General features: G+C 47.5%; 1 protein-coding gene and 1 long non-coding RNA gene across 3 annotated transcripts in view; one reads left to right on the top strand and one right to left on the bottom strand.

Moving 5' to 3' along the window:
• The window catches only part of EML3 (EMAP like 3), a 743,130-nt gene extending 732,904 nt beyond the window's left edge, over positions 1-10,226 (bottom strand). The window contains exon 1 of one of the 2 annotated variants that reach the window (XM_069645189.1): positions 9,106-10,226. In XM_069645189.1, the coding sequence (XP_069501290.1) occupies positions 9,106-9,124 (19 nt within the window). In that variant the 5' untranslated portion in view covers positions 9,125-10,226. The remainder of the gene's footprint in view (positions 1-9,105) is intronic. The other variant, XM_069645191.1, reaches the window with a different exon arrangement.
• The window catches only part of LOC138567213 (uncharacterized), a 68,223-nt gene continuing 59,024 nt past the window's right edge, over positions 7,428-16,626 (top strand). Inside the window, exon 1 of the long non-coding RNA XR_011302136.1 lies at positions 7,428-7,659. This is a non-coding gene — a long non-coding RNA (uncharacterized lncRNA). The remainder of the gene's footprint in view (positions 7,660-16,626) is intronic.

The following is a 16,626-nucleotide window of genomic DNA, read 5'->3' as shown; positions in this document are numbered from 1 at the left end:
CACAAGGAACACAAATCCAAGGAACAGTCCCAATGCCAGGGAGAAATACAAGGAACCCAATCAAATGAACTTTCCCACTAACTAGGAGCAACACAAGAAGCACAATTCAAGGGACAGTCTCAACGCCAGGGAGCAACACAAGGAACACAATTCAAGGAACAGTCACACTACCTGGGAGCAACAGGTTGTGGATCTGTCCCAGGTCTAATGTTGAGGAAGATGTGGACCATCCTCTGCCTGATAATAAGTCATAAGAAAAGTCAAGAAGTGGCACAACAGGGGACAGAAAATACAGATACTAGAATCTGAACTGTCGTCCCAAAAACATTGAGGAATCTTAGGAAATTAGGCAGCCTCTGCAAGAAACTCCACCAAGAAAGTGAGGTATCACATTGAATAACCCTTTGAGGTGAGAAGTTCTTGTTTTTAGATATGAGAGGATGCAGAAGCATGAACATCCAATAATGATCACCTGCCAATGGTAGTGTCTCTGCAAAGCTAAAGGGTGGAGCCACTATCTCCTGCTGTCGTGCCTGGTGATACTCTAAGGACAGGGCCCCGGTGCACAGCACGCTGCAGAAATACCTACTTAGGCGAGAGACCAATTACACCAGAGTCCCTAACCATAAACAGCCCTGCATCTGAACCTCTGGGAGGCGCTTTCCACTGACCAGCAAGGACTTGGCAACCGACACACCATCGGATTCAGAACCCCAATCGGACTTCTGTTAGCACAAAACCACCCCGCCCCCCGAAAAATTGAATATAAGTTTCATGATGCAATGCAAGACTTCCTGAAACCTTGCCAACCCAATCTAGAACTCTTCTCTGCCTGTGTTCCTGGAGGAAGGGTAAAACACAAGCATGTTCCAAAGGACTCGTGGAAAGTCCTGGTTACCTTGCAAACTTGCAGTTTCTGATGAATCTTATAAATAAGAAGATTCTCACGTCGAATGCAGGGTTTTAAGTTGTGTTTCTTTAGTCTTCATAGTGTAGAAATGTGGTCTTAAAGTGGTCAGCTGACATGTGTTTCAACCCACGAGGGTCCTTCTCAAGGCAGGTACGAAATGGTATAAAGTGTGTGGGGTTGTAACCCCAATTAAACTTCTGTAAGGGCCGTGTGGCAGTATGACTAGGTTGGGTCGAGTTGAATTTCAGGCTAGTGCCGCTGTCCGTCAGGATTGCTCATGGTGATGCTGTGTCCTTGCCGTCTCCAATGCCTGCTCTGTGCTGGGTCCCTGCAGTCTCTACCCACTGAACCTTGCACTGTGTCCTTGCCATCTCCAATGCCTGCTCTGTGCTGGGTCCCTGCAGTCTCTACCCACTGAACCTTGCACTGTGTCCTTGCCATCTCCAATGCCTGCTCTGTGCTGGGTCCCTGCAGTCTCTACCCACTGAACCTTGCACTGTGCCTGTGCAATCTTCAAGACTTCTGTGTGTTGTGTCCCTGCGATCTCTTTCCCTGCTTCTAGTGCTGTGTCCATGCAGTCTCTTGCCCCTGCTTTTTCCTCTGTCCTTGCACTACATATCCTCTGCTCAATGCGCTGTCTCCTTGCAGTCCAGCCTCTGCTCTTTGTGCTGTGTTCTTCCAGTCTCTATCCTCTGTGCTCCCCTAGTCTTCAGCCCCCCCTTATGCTGTGTTTCTACTGTCACTAGCTCTTGCGCCTCTTCCCCTTTACCAAATGCCTACAGTTTCAGCTCTACTGTGCAGTTTTCAGGTTCTGTTTTATTCTGCTTGCTAGTCCTTCTAGGCTTTGGCTGTAGTTCTGCCTCTGCCCTATGCACCAATTTACTCCTTGTTCTGTATTTACCTTGCCGCTAGCCTCTTGCTAAAGTTCCCTCATTTCCTGCCCCTTGCTAATTGACCCAGTCCTTTGTTGGTGCCTCCTGCAGCTTACCTGTTCTGCCTTCTCCTCGCCTTGATCCTTCGTTCCTTCTCTCTGTTGCTTTAAGTGGGATACTGTGACACAGTGCTCTACATACGATTTGGAACTGGGAGTATTATACTTCCTATGTTTTTAAAGTTGGGAGTAAAATGATTTTTAGCAAGTAAAAATGTAAGTCCAATTCCCAATGGGAGTAATTTATAAGCAAGTAAAAATATGTTTTAACTGGAAATGGAATTTTTTTAAATAATTATTTCTTTGTACCCATTTATTTATGTACATGTTTACTACTTGCAGTCAGACAGCAATAATAGTAGTTTCGTCCTGTGGAACTACGTGAACAATTTGTCCAAACAGATCCATGGAGCTGTATGGGGAAAAGCAGAGGCACATGGTTCTACATGCCTGTTTCCGATTTTTTTGTTGGGATTATTTTTACTAGCAATTTTTATTTTTTGGGAGTATTTGCCTATTCTTAGGGAGTAAATGTGTCCGATACACCCCTTATCTGTAGGGCTGCTGTGACGAAATGACATATGCCCTGCTGGAGTATAAGGATGAGTAGAGGCTAAGGCGCCCACTCAGCCCCCACTTTTCTACAAACCAAGAGCCAACACAATCATAAAGATAAAGGTAAAACAGGCACTGTTAAAAGATATACCTCCTTTGCATTTTGTGGTAACGTGAGCCGAGGGAAGGTTATACTGTCAAAAACATTGTGAATGTGGTTCAGTAGCAACACAAGCAGCAAACTATAACAGTCCAAAACACAGGAATGCCCAATCAAGGTTCTATAAAAATATATACACTTTAATTGAACACACCATGTACAATAATAACTAACTAGAAAACACTTTAAAAACGCACCCTTGTAGAAGGAACACACAATATGCAAAGATAGAATAGATGCAGCACTCTGGGTAATGAGACAGGGGGATGCACGGCAATGCAAAGTCCACAATGTTCAAAAAGCTAATTTCTTGAGGTTGTCAAAGGGATTAAAAGCATCCTAGTCAGTATCTGGGGCAGAGGGTGGACTAAGGGGGCAGATATCGGTCGGTAATACCTTTGCAAATGTCTTGGCAGATCAACAGCATCGAACCAGGCTTCTCAGTGTCGTTAGTGGGTTATTTTTGGTTCGAGGATGTGGTGGTCTAGCGGCAAGGTGGCCTTGAGTTAGGGTCGAAAGGGAGGTTGCTACAGCTTTGAAGCGGCTACTCGAGCTATGCAGATCAGGTGGTCACTAAGTTGGGTTTGGCGGTCAAGGATTGACGGCGGAAAGCTGGTACCAGGAGTAGCAGGCAAATCGATTAAATGCAGAGCCTCTGAGGTCGACTTATAGGAGAGGCGATGAAGAATCTTGCGGCCTGAACGGTGCTCTGAGCAGTGCAAGGCAGTGGTACTTCTCTAGTTCGAGCTAAAGCAATGACACGCTTAAGAGCATGCGGTGCGGTGCCGAACGGAGGCGAAAAGGCAGACAGCTGTTTGAAAAAGGATGAATACCAAAGGCAGCTTCAAAGGGTCCAAGTGGTTTGCACAGTGCGGAACACGCTTCAATAACGTCTTGCAACGGATCGATGTCAAAAACACGGGGAACTTGGCTGTTCTGGTTTTCAGGAGCTGTAAGTCCCACTTCAGGCTCTCACGGTTCCTGCAGCACTGTGAGGTCCTGGGCATAGTGTGGCTGGCAGAGATGCAGATCTTGATCCAGCAGCAGTGTTCACCGCCAATGGTCTTGTGGGATGGTGAGATGCTAAAGCTGACCTCTGCCTTGGAACACCTGCCTTCACCTCACAAAGGACTGTTCTCCCAGCAGGACCCAACGAAATCTTCTTCAAGGGTTGGAGTCCAGAGATGATTCAAAGTAGTGGTGTGAGACCCCTTCTTTTAAAGGTAAAATCCCACAGCTTGTGGGATATATTCTGCCCAAAAAAAGGAAACTGCATTTGACAGGTTGGGCCTAAAGAAAGTGCAGTGCATTGAAAACATCCCGAGATGAATGCCAAACTGAAAAGGCAGTATTTCATTCACATCTGCCAAACATCATGATGCTAGAAAACAAAACAAATGCTTCCATCGGAATTTAGCTAGTGACATTTCAATTAGAATAGACATTTTACCGGCACTTACAACAAAGTTGCTAAATGAGTCACCTATATAGTATGAATGGAGAAACAAAAAGGTAAAGTTGGATGACATAGTGTCAATTAAAAGGAGAACAAATGTATTATTCATATAACATATACTTAACAAATATCAAAAACAACATGACAATTATGTAATCAATGTCAGAGTGCAATGACTCTGAAAATATAGAGCATATGAAGCAAATCCACGAGAAGAAGAATATCGAGCAGTGATGGATCTACAGAGTGTGCAGGAAAAGGAAAGAAAAAGGAAACAGAAAATGTGCTAAACCGATGGCCTAGTGCAGAGGATACAACTTCCAAAAGAAAAAATGGATATTTCACTTTTTTCTCATGGGTTGAGAATCAATCTTCAAACCAACATTAATAATAACATATGGCTGAATTAAGTGTTACATTCCATTCAATTTCAAAGAAAACATGCATGTTGTAATCATGCAGGTGAGATACTCCACTGGGTTATAGGTCAAAGTTTCGACTCAAAAGGGTTGAATGACAAAAGGGTCGAGTCAATTCGACAGAAAAAAAGGGTCGCTTTTTTTTTTTTTTTTTGGTGGGCCCCCCCATAAACCCCAATTTTTGGTGTAAAAACACCTTTTTTAAGCTATATTAAAGCAACAAAAAATATATATACATTTTTTAAAAAAATGTCAATCCTTTTGTTTTCGGTCGAATTGACTCGACCCTTTTGCCATTTGACCCTTTTGAGTCGAAATTTTGACCGGACACCACTCCACTGCACCTCCAAGTGGAGTGTAACCCTTTAAGTGCTAAGGACGAGTAGGCTTGTCCTATTTGCATAGACCTGCATAGAGCTCAGCATGTAAGGGGTTAAACTAAATGGATTGGTATCTAATTCAATAAAGACAGCCTTGTCTGGTGTGATAAGTATACCCCAGGCATTCTTACTGACAATAGTTTTTTGTTACTTTCAAAACCAATCAGGTCCACACACTAGATAAATGCTAAGGTAATTGAGAATGGTTTTGATTTCTTGTTGGGTCCTCTCTGTGTCTATCATAATGCTGTTTCAAATCAAGAGAAATCCACTTACTGATTGGGCCTTGGGTGGGATTGGCAAAGCCAAAAAGAAATTAAAGGTTTATTCTACATGGAATTTCCAAACACAAAAACTGCGATCATGGAAGTGGGTGCATTTTGCAGCTAATATAATAAATACAAGTCAATGTTAGGGTCTAAGGATGATTCAAGGTGCTGCATGTAACTAAATGTGAACCCCAAAGTGTTTTAACTGTGCATGTTGTGGGGATAAAGAGTTTGTGATCCAAATTATTCTGAACCAATTAGCGTTCTCCATTTGTAGAAAAGATGATTCTCAAGAAAGAAAAACCTTTTGGTCAGGGAGTGAGGTAGCGTGATTTGTAATGTACAAATATTAATATTTTTTCTGTACATCGGCCTGGTTCTTGACTTAACATTGCTAAAGGGTGAAGGATTCACTAGATGGGTCACAGACAGGTCTAGATAGAATATCAAGGTCTATTTGTCTGCTGCTGTTGACTGGGTGGGGGGGTACTCTGCACATTACCAGTGATCCCATAAGTATATCTCACACAGAAGACTGGACTAAAGCTAGCCTGCCTTTGTGTTCCAGTCTTTGCCCTTCTGACATCACAACCAAAGTGCTTTGCTCTGGAGGATGTGGCGGGACAGGAAGGAGAGAGAGAGGGCCGAGAGAAACAAGATGGTGGAAATCTTCCTCCACTGTTCGGAGCCATCCTGCCCACACTAACCCTGCCCTTTTCCCTTCTTACTAGGGTCAAAGGCCTTTAGGGATGCAAATCGGGATACTGCGGCAGCAGGACTCAGATACATATCATGCTTTTCGAATCTACCATTTCAGAGATGGAATTATCTGCATCATTTTATTAATTCATACAAATCACATAAGCCACGGCTTACACCACTCAAGCTAGATGTCAATTCATCACAGATGTGAAATCGAGCAGAGGGTCTTCAACAAGTAGGTGTGGCCTGAATATTGGGCATGGCTTAAATGGTGATGCACGTGGCCCGAAGGGGGCACGGTGTGGCTGAAACAATACACCAAGAGACCCTAGAATCATGCACTTTGGGTCAATCAGTAGTGTTTGCATCCAGTCTGCATATTGTACATTAATTTCTCTAGATTTGTAAATGAATCTCCATGTCACTCAGGGTCGGACCGGGGCATAACGGTCTCGGGCACCAATGAAACAGTGGCCCACAGTTGCAAATGGCAATTCATTCCTTTTGTGACAAGACTGTTTGACTAGCACCCAAAGGGGAGGTTTTTGATAAACTGTGGTGCAAATTGTGCATTTTAAAGAATATGTATTCACTAACACTGGTCAAAACAATTAACCGCAGAGTGAAGTAACTCATCAAACTGGCTCACATTGGCCAAAAAAGTGCCCACTTTGACCCAAAAAAGGGCCCACACTTGCAGTTTTCGTTTTGGGTTCAGGCATTGCCCTGTTGCCGTATAGGCCAGAAAGAGTGAGTAAAGCGACATTGTTGTGCAAATAAATGAAAAAGGGCGGGGGGACAAAGAGCACCAATAAAATGTCCTTGTCAGTTGCACAAAATCTAATTTCTTGTTGTGAACCTAAAAATAACACCGAATTTCCATTTGAAATATATCTGTGATATCGGTTTCGAGCATGAGCCCCTTTTGAGTGTGTGATGCACACTGTGGTGTGTGCTCACCTGCAAACGACTACCTGGAACAGTGCTGGCGCACAGGCATAGGCTGTTCCGCGGGAGCTCGAGAAGCGCCTCCGCGTGCTCTGCTTATGGGTGACGCGGGGAGCTTAGGAGCAATTTGGTGCTCTGCCCCGCCACTTAAATCCCTGCTTCTCTGTTGCCTTCTTTCTATTCATCAGCTGTGGCTCTTCGTTTCTGGAAAGTGTACAAGCATGTGTTCACCTGCGCCTCTGTGTGTACTCTTTGGTATTGAGATTGGCTCATTAAGTCTAGGAGGTAACCTCTGCCAAGTCCTTGTCCTTGTTGTATTTGTAGGCCCTGTCGATATTAGGCAACAACGTGTAGGTTGCTGGTTCCATGTTTCTGGCAGATGGTGTGTATCTTTACTCCTTGTTGGGCTTAGAATCCAGGCACAGGAACTACTTGGGCCTGATTTAGAAAACGTAAATTGTAAGGGCTTTTGTAAATCAGGCCCCTTGTGTCCTTTCTCTTAGGCGGGCTTGCAGTGTGACTTTATGTTGGAGTGGCCTGCGCAGAGAAACGGAGCTGTCGCCTGTCAGTGATAAGTGTTACATCAAACCTGCTCCTGACGGGTTCCCATAGTGCTTGCCTAGTACACGGCTCCCTTCTCTACTGTACACCATGGTCTCGCGCTACCCCCCCCCCCCCCCCCCGCTCTTTGGTTTGCTTTTGTTTTGTTGTTCGCTGGCGGATGCGTGAACTTTGCCTGCCCTTGCGCATAGGCTTCGCAGCGTGCATACCTCGCCAGGGTGCTGCTCCCTTCCGAGGCTACTTGCAAGAGGCGAGACATGCATGGCAGTCTCGTTCTGAGAGGGCAAGGAGGGCAGGGGGGCTAGAATGCGTGCACGAGCCATGAAACGACGATCGCTGAGGCCCCCGCGAGGCAATGCCAATGCCAGGTAATATAACTCTTTCCTTCACACGCTCTGGGCCTCTGCCGAAGGTGTTGCCAGAAATATATCAGTGATACCAGTGCCCTCCAACTGTAACCTCCCCCCCGCCCGCGCCCCCCAAACCGCTTTGAAGTAGCCCCAGACTGTGTGAGCGTTATATAGATTTAAACACAGTGACGTATTAGAGGATGCATGATGCATGTGTAAACACTGGCGGGCCCTCGGCTGAGAGGCTGCTTCTGCAGTGGCCGAGGCTAAATCGGGCACGTCCTGGCAACTTGAGCCGCGCAGGGCCTGACACACGAGGCTGTCAGTGGAGTGCACGAGGCAGCTGCTGTGCTCATAAACCCCACCTGTGCGCGTGACCCCGAGGTGACACCGGGGCAGGGGCTGCCTCCTGCAAATGCATTACTTCCGCTCCCTTCAGCGGCAGCAGCAGCAGCGTGGACACCCAGACTTACAAACACAAGCGCGCGCACAGGCCGGGGGGGGGGGCGTGTGTCTACACTTGACTAAGAGGTAGACGTACACACACACAAACATAAATTATGTCTGTACGCAAGCCCTATTGGCAGGGTCACTCCAAGAGAGGCATAAACCCCACCTGTGCGCGTGACCCCGAGGTGACACCGGGGCAGGGGCTGCCTCCTGCAAATGCATTACTTCCGCTCCCTTCAGCGGCAGCAGCAGCGTGGACACCCAGACTTACAAACACAAGCGCGCGCACAGGCGGGGGGGGGGCGTGTGTCTACACTTGACTAAGAGGTAGACGTACACACACACAAACATAAATTATGTCTGTACGCAAGCCCTATTGGCAGGGTCACTCCAAGAGAGGCATGTGCGCCATCTGTGCACCAAAAATACATGAGTGTGCACGTCCTCCACTTAAATTCCCTGATCACTCAGTGGTAGGAGGTTTGCCACCAGATTTACCGCCAGTCGCCAGATCTACAGACGCATTGTGCGCGCAGACATATCTCGCGGTCCCTCGGGTGTAGTAAGATTATTCAAACACATGTACAGTCAAAAGCACAAATACAGACAACTGCATACACATGGCCAACCAGCAGTGCCTGGATGCTACCCGACCTGCACCCGCCGCGCACACACGCACAGACATTCTCCCATGCGCGCGCGCCCGCCACACACACACGCGCGCGCGCGCGGCCGTTCGGAGTTGTGTTCCCACACTCACTCGCTCTGCGCTGCTTAATCTGACTCGGTTCCCAGACACATCACTGGCAGTTTTTCTGGTTTTCCTCTTTTCTGAAGCTCGGCCAAAAAGTTTAACTTTACAAGTCGCCTGAGACATATAAAGCCCAGAGCAAGAGAAGCTCCTACTGCGGGCGGCAGTGGGGGTAACGGAGGGGCCCCAGGGGGACATGGGCGAAGGGGAGGTGTGCCAGGGGCTGGGGGCACCGAGGGCGAAGGGCGGGCACGGTCACTCACCCGTCATGCTGCGCTGCATCCCTGCTCGGGTCCAGGGGACTTGGCACCGCACAGACAGCTGTTTATGAAGCGTCAGTGGAGGGGCGACAGGCACTGCGTGGGGCTAAAGGAGACATCCGCCCTGCCCCCTGAAGCGGAGGTGGGCACGGAAGAAAGGTGCCAGGCAGTTAAAGGGGTCTCTGCGGCACTGCGTTTCTCTCACTGCCGCCTCTCCCCTGTGTGGGGGCCGCCTTCAGTGAGTGCCGTCGCCCCCAATAAGTGTGGTCCACTGATGCGCTGTGTCCCTCGGCTAGCGCTGCCTCACTCGCAGTGTGGGCCCCCTCCCAAGGGGCTGTCTCTCTTGCGCAAATCAGTGCGGTGTTCACTCTCGTGCAGCTCTCTCTGGTGCAGTTATGAGCCTCGCGCCTGCAGTGCTTGTTTCTCAGTCATAAACTGGGAATCCTCCTGACGTTTGGGGGTCTCTCGTGCAGTGCGGGGTCTCTCCGAGGCAGGAGTGTTTCTCTTGTGCAGTGCGTCCCTCCTGCACCGCCGCCCCCTAGCTGTGCTCTGACTCTCCTGCGGTGTGAGACTTTAGTGCAGTGCTGGGACCTGTCTCCTCCAGCGTGGACGCTCTCTTGCAATGTTTCTCCCGGGATGCGATCAAGTCCCCACTCTCATGCAGAGACGTGAACTTTCTCGAACAGTGCGGTCTTTAGCACTGGGCATCGTGGAGTGCGGTCATTCGCGTGCAGTGTTGCCCCTCTGTCTCGGAACGCTGGGTCACATGCAGCGCGGTGAAATCTCCTGCTTGCTCCCTAGACTACCGCGGTCTCTCCCACGGTGCTGGGTCTCGCGCGACGCTCTGTCAAGCTTGGCTGTCTCGCCCTGGCAAAGCTGGCATCTCCACGAATCAGCGCTGCAGCTCATGTAGTTCTGGTTCTCGTGCAAGTGCCGTCTTCACGCCACAGTGCTGGCTCTCGTGCGGCGCTGGGTCGCATATACAGGGACGCGTCCCTCTCGCACGGGGCTCTGTGTCTGCAGCCGTGGCGGGGCTCTCTTGACGGGCGCCCCTCTGCTAAACTTGAGCAGAGTTAAAATGAAGTCGGGCCGCCACTTGCGAGTTTCGCTCAGTGGAGGACGCGGGCCCTCCCCCAGGAAGCGCTGGGCATGTCACTTCCCCTCCTCCTCTCGCTTAATTCACTCCCTTTCCCCGCGTCCAAATCCCCCCTTTTGCAACATTCACCCACGTTCCGCTCTCACCCTCATTTCCCTTTCACCCCCCATTATCTGTCTGTCTTTCGGGTCGTGCTTCTCTTACCCCTTTGGTCTTTCTCCATTGCCCTTCTGCCTGCATAGCCCTCGGTGTCTTCAAAATCTCGCTATCTCCTCATGCGACGTGTTTTATTGCCCCAGTTCAGTTCTGCCTTTCACATCTCTCTCCCCCCACGGTTCTTGCCATTCACTCACCCCAGTCTTTCCCCGTTTATCTCCCCCCTTCCTCTTCCCTTCTCTTCCCCACTCCTCATTTTAAACATTCTCCCCCTGCACGCCCCACTTTCCTTTCTGCCACTATCGATCCTGCCCTCATATTTCCCGTCTCTCACTTTTCGTCACCCCACACTAGTTATTGCCACCGCCCTCTCTTCCTCAAAGTCTTCCCTTGTTTTATCCCCATATCTTCTGGGTAAAGAACACATTTTGAGATGTGTGCACTTTGCCCAACAGCTTCCGGAATCGCTGCAGGAAGTGGAACAAGAAAAGAAGAAATAAGCCCTAGCAGTGCACTGACACATTACTAACCGCCCCTCCTCTTCCTCTTTCTGCTATAAAATCAATGTTTCCTGTGAAAATGCGCAGGCGACTCAGCATAGCAAGGCGGCCAAACCAACCAGGGAGAGTTGCAGGGATTCTCTCCCTGGGATTATTTTTTTTAAATAATGGGTTGAAAAGCTGCTTTTTACAGCATGCTTTATATGAAATTTTGGGTCAAAAGCCACATAGTTTGCATTTGGTTTTGTGGGGTAACACATGAAAAAATCCAATAGTAGCGAGTCGCCAAAAATGCACAGGAGCATTTTCAAACTCATTTTCATGATGACGTTGCCCACAATATATGCCAGTAAAAACATGTTTATGCTGGCTGTACCCGTACATGTCCATGAAGGCTGCACCAATATATGCCAGTATTACCATATAAGAACATACTCCTGTTGGCTTTGCACATAAAAGATGCCATGCAGCAGTTAGCGACCCACTCTTGCAGGCCATTGCAGCCATGTAATAACACTCATCATGTTTGCTGTACCCTTGATGCCTATTAAAAAAATACCATGCAACATTAAGAACACATATCTAGAATGGTTGCAGCAATGTAGGCCAGTCTAGCCACTTAATAACATAGCCATGCCATAGTAAGAAAATACATCCACACTGACTGCGCCAATTTAGGCCAATGTAGCCAGGTAATAACACTTATTTTGTTTACTCGTAATGTCAGTAAAAAAATGCTACGCCACAGTAAAAGAACATGACCAGACTGGCCACTCCAAGTTAGGGACATCTAGTCAGATACAAACACTTATCATGTCTGCTTTACACTCGATGCCCAGTGAAAAATGTCATTCCACAATCAGAAAATTTAACCAGACTGTCTGCAGCAATGCATGCCAGTCTAGACATATATTAACACTTAACATGTTTGATTTACTTTGATGCCCAATAACAAAATGCCATACCACAGTAAGAAAACGTATCCAGCCATGTCTGCAGCTATGTAGGCCAGTCTCGAAATGCATTAACACCTATGTATGCTTTACCTCTGATGCCCAATAAATATGCTTTGCCACAGTAAGAAACTGTAACCAGACTTGCTGCAGCAATGTAGGCCAGTCAGGTAATGTTAAACTACTTCTAATGTTTGCTTTAATCTTGATTCCCTCTAAAAACAAATGCAATGCCACAGTAAGAAAACACAACTAGCCTGGCTGCAGCAATGTAGCCCTCTCTAGCCACACAATAACATTTATCATGTTGGCTTCAATCTCGATGCCCATTACAAAAATGCTGTGCCACAGTAAGACAATGTAGCCAGGCTGGCTGGTGCAATGTAGCCTAGTATAGCCACATAATAACACTTACAATGTTTGCTTTAACCTTTGATGGCCAATAAAAAATGCCATGCCACAGTAAGGAAATGTAACCAGACTGTCTGTAACAATATAGGCCAGTCTAGCAACGTAATAAAATGTATATGTTTGCTTTACACTTGATGCCCAGTAGAAATGCATGCCACATTAATAAACCTATCCCTCCCCAAATCAAAGGTCTGCTCCCCAGAGCACACACAAACAACCACACAGATTAATTCAGCATTTATACACATTCACTCACACACCAATACACATTCACTCACGCACCCATACACATTCACCCATGCACCCATACATTATTCAGACACACTTTCATCCGGGCACCCATACAACATACACTCTCTCGTTAATGCACGCACCTAAACAACATACACTTATTCTTTCACATGTCGCCACATAAACACTACTTTTTATTCCCTTACCCCAGCCCAGTCCAGAATCCGCTTTTCCTCAGGACAGGCTACCACAATGCCTCTCTGGCATCCCAGGGTTCAACAAGAAGCAGGGAGAGCTTCCTTGTCCCTCTGCATGCACGGAGGAGTGAAAGCGTTCCTGGTTCAACTTAGGAGCTTCCATACACACATTCAGAACTGCAGTATCCAGCCTGTGGGACATGCAAGGACGGAAAAGCAAAACGCACCTGACCTTGCATGGCCTATTGGATATGCTTGCTGAGGTGCACAAACTGTCAAAGGGAAAAGGTAAAGCCAGCCAAGGATTGCACAGCTGCAGCTGAGGGAGCGCTTTCACTGGGCCGGCTTGGCTTGTCCAGAGTTGGTGGTGGGTCGACACCCTATCACTCATTATGGACGAGCCTCAGGCGCGCAACATCGTTGAGCTGACCGGGCTGAAGCCCCTACCCCGCTGAAATGTTAGCTGAGGGGCGGGGCTAACGTGCCCTTTAACAGTTCAAAGGATCAGGAGCATGCTTCTGGGCACAATATGTTTTTTCAGAGGCAAATCCACAATGATCAAGCACTGCCCGTTTCCCCGAGTCACAGCCCCCCTGAGACACACAGGCTGCATACCTGGCTCTGCAGGCCGTGCTTTAATGAACTCAACAACACGTTTCTTTTGTCATCAGCATTATAGCCTTTCTTATGCATGATGGCGAATTTCCAACTGAAAGACCACCAGTCACCTTGCAAATCTGTGACAGTTAAAGCAAGCAACACAATAAAGCACACTTTGAAAACGTGTTCATACCCATAACGTCTAATAGCTTGATATGCCAAAAAGTGAAGTTTGCTTTGATGTCCTTAGTTGAATGTTCTTAAACCATACATAACAACTCGCTGGAGGTTTGTGACGAATCTCCAAACCTAAGTGAGTTTATGACACAGCGTATTTTATTGTGTGTCTTTAAAGCGCTGAAAATAAAGTGGGTAAATATTTTGCCTTTTACATCTAATAGTTTTCCATTCAGGATGTGGAAAATAAAGGGACACGGATATTATTTTGGCCCAACATGCTGCTACGAGGATTTACATGGTGTCATGATGCTTTACTATGCAATTTGTGTATTTTGCAAGTAAACTCTATAGGACAGTATTATTGTAGATCTTGACACCCAAAACTTAAATATGTGTTCCAAGTAAAGCATGAAAGAAGGTGGCCGTGCCCAAATTGAAAGAGTGGGTTAAAATCCCTGCTTTGCTGTTCAGCGTAAGTATGTGATCCTGGGCAAATAGTGTAATCTCAACCTGACTTCAACTGCAAAAATTCAAGTGCTTATAAGTGATTACGTTTACACCCTTACAATAGGACAGTTTTAATAAGTGTAGGGGCAAATTGGTGTACCCTGCAGCTCCTCTGCTAGTGGCTCCAATATTGCCGCATATAATTGCATTATTGCCGCCCTGGCCCTCCCCCAGTCTCGTAACACTTGATTTGACAGGCAGACATAGCCTCACTAGCCAGTCAGTGCACCAGAGATTCTAATATAGCGGACTAACTGCGGTAGAACCAACACTACATTTTCTCCCCTGTTGCTCCCACACTCTGCAATGTCCTGTTATGCTATGATATTGAGTCTTTCATTGCACACCATCTGCCATTTTCACACATTCTAGGACCTTCAGGATCTGCAAAAAGTGGGTGTTTTCAGACTTAAAGGAGAGAGTTAACTGATTGTAACATTGAAGCTGCACTAGAATAGTCTCATTACAATGAGTAATGAAGTTAGATGCCCTACACAAGTAAGTTTGCCACTCCTCTGCCGTCTTTGAAGTTAACACCTCTCCCAACATTTGAAGGGTTAATCCCCACCTACATTTTATCCTAGGTGCACCCCTAGATGTGAGCACTTGCATTTTGTTAGGCAGAGAGGTGAGAGAAACCGTTCCCCGAGAAACTGGCAGTGTTAAAGTTTTACTATGTGTGTTCATAAAAATGTACTTGAAGAAACGCAGTAAAACTTTAAAGCTGCTACTTTAAAAAAAGACTTACATCGCCTCTCTGCATATTGTGCTTTAAAATATACTATTTGATAGTTGGTCCCCACACCAGACCATGGAGTGCAGGGGGTAGAACAGTGGGGGCGTAGCCTCCAAGTTTGCCCTGCCTATTTTCTGAAGTGGCCTCTCCCATCACCACTTAACCCCCCCCAAATGTAGGTTTTTGTTGCACCCCTGACAAGCCTCCCCTACATCACCCAGGGAGACCTGGAATTCCACACTCTGGGAGACATAGACGTGCATTCCTCACCCAGAACTGAAAATCACACATAGCAAGGCGAGGCCAGTCCCTACTAAAGCTCCCTCTGGAAGAATGAGTGAGATAATCAGCAGATCATTTGCTTGGGGTTACACAGGCCACTTTATTACAGAGTAATCTTACAGGCGAGCCCAGCAATTACCTGGTTCCCAGTGAACCATGTTCCTTACATAACTTCTGGATGGCCTTCTGCCATTCCCAGGCATTACCTGGTTCCCAGTGAACCATGTTCCTTACATAACTTCTGGGTGGCCTTCTGCCATTCCCAGGCATTACATCCGGGGACACAGGTCACTTCCTGTATTCATTGTTTCCGGTTGATTCTCTGCATATTCTTGGCATATGTTCTCCAGGTTACACGGTACACCCACTCTGGTATTGAAAAACCAGGCCCCTTGGCAGTTGTTGAGAAGCCCAACTGTTGTGAAGGGTGCGAGCGCCGTTACACTCGCTACGGCCTCCGCAGCCGACACGTAATCCTCGCAGCTGCCAGCCATAGCATCATACCTACTCTACTAGGATTGCTCAGTAATCGCATCACTTCGACAAAAGAAAACAGAGAAGTTGGTTACAAACCTGCACTCGCTAACAACTCACATCATCTACCCTAACTTCCATTATTATCCTCTCGATTCGGTACTGGGGGGCAGGGTCGGCCCTAGGACAGGGCGCCCGGGCGCCATTAGCCCCCCACCACGCCAGCTCGGGGGACTCTTTCAAGGTCTCCCCCGAGCCCGCGTGGTGGCCGAAGGTGTTGCAGGCTCTCGGGAGCAAGGACATTTAATAACAATAGGGTGCTGATGCTTTCGCATCGTTGGCTATCGACAAATTTGACCCCCCCCACATGACCTGGAGACACAGAGGTAGGCGGGGGGGACCACATTTTTGTTTTGCTGCCCGGTGCGCTGCCGCCACTAAGGCCGGCCCTGCTCCGGGCTGAAATAAAACAAAAGGTCTTTCCCCGTCACATTAAATTCATAGGCCCTGTTTAAGTTGGTAACCTATCCTGTCCTATGTACCTCCCTTAGCTCCGCCTCAGGCCGGATTGGTCTTTAACCTGAGCATGCTCACTCCGGTCTGGCCTGCTCAGGGCTGTCCACCAGAGGCAGTTTAGGGCTGTTTCGCTGCGCGTGATCACTGTGCCTTCCCATCAAGGGCTCCCTCAACAGAGACAAAAAAAAACACACATTATTAACATAACTAAAGTACCTCTGACATTGTCGCCAGCTCCTCCCACCCACAATCATCAATGTAAACAGATGGCTATATCCAGTCGTCCACATGTACAAAGCTGAGGTTTGCTTCCCTGACAGATAGTTCACTAAGTTAGGTGCGTGTTGCTGAGCTCAGTGCAGATATTAAAGTCCCAAATGCCCGCTCAATTTTTTCATCTTTCTGTTGTTGATAAATGGCGCCCTATTACAAAAGCGAATATTACCCTGAATAAGGCAGAGTGATGTTTTAGGCAGCTCTGAGTCTGTCAAGCAACACACCAAGCAAGGTGAACGTGGCACCTGGGATTCTCATATCTAGGAAAGGCTGTCTCTTAACCAAAATCCTGACAGTCCTTATGCACTCACTTCTGATATTGGGTGGAGTCTCCAGATTGCCGCCCCCCCCCTAAATATGTGCCAATTCCCAGTGTCTTGTTGCAAAAAAGGGTACAGTGTATTCATAA

The sequence above is a fragment of the Ambystoma mexicanum genome, chromosome 2p, assembly GCF_040938575.1.
Source record: "Ambystoma mexicanum isolate Mex_15411 chromosome 2p, UKY_AmexF1_1, whole genome shotgun sequence".
Classification (NCBI taxonomy): Eukaryota; Metazoa; Chordata; class Amphibia; order Caudata; family Ambystomatidae; genus Ambystoma; species Ambystoma mexicanum.
The sequence above is the reverse complement of the archived record's forward strand: the minus strand, read 5'-3'. Positions and strand labels throughout refer to the sequence as shown.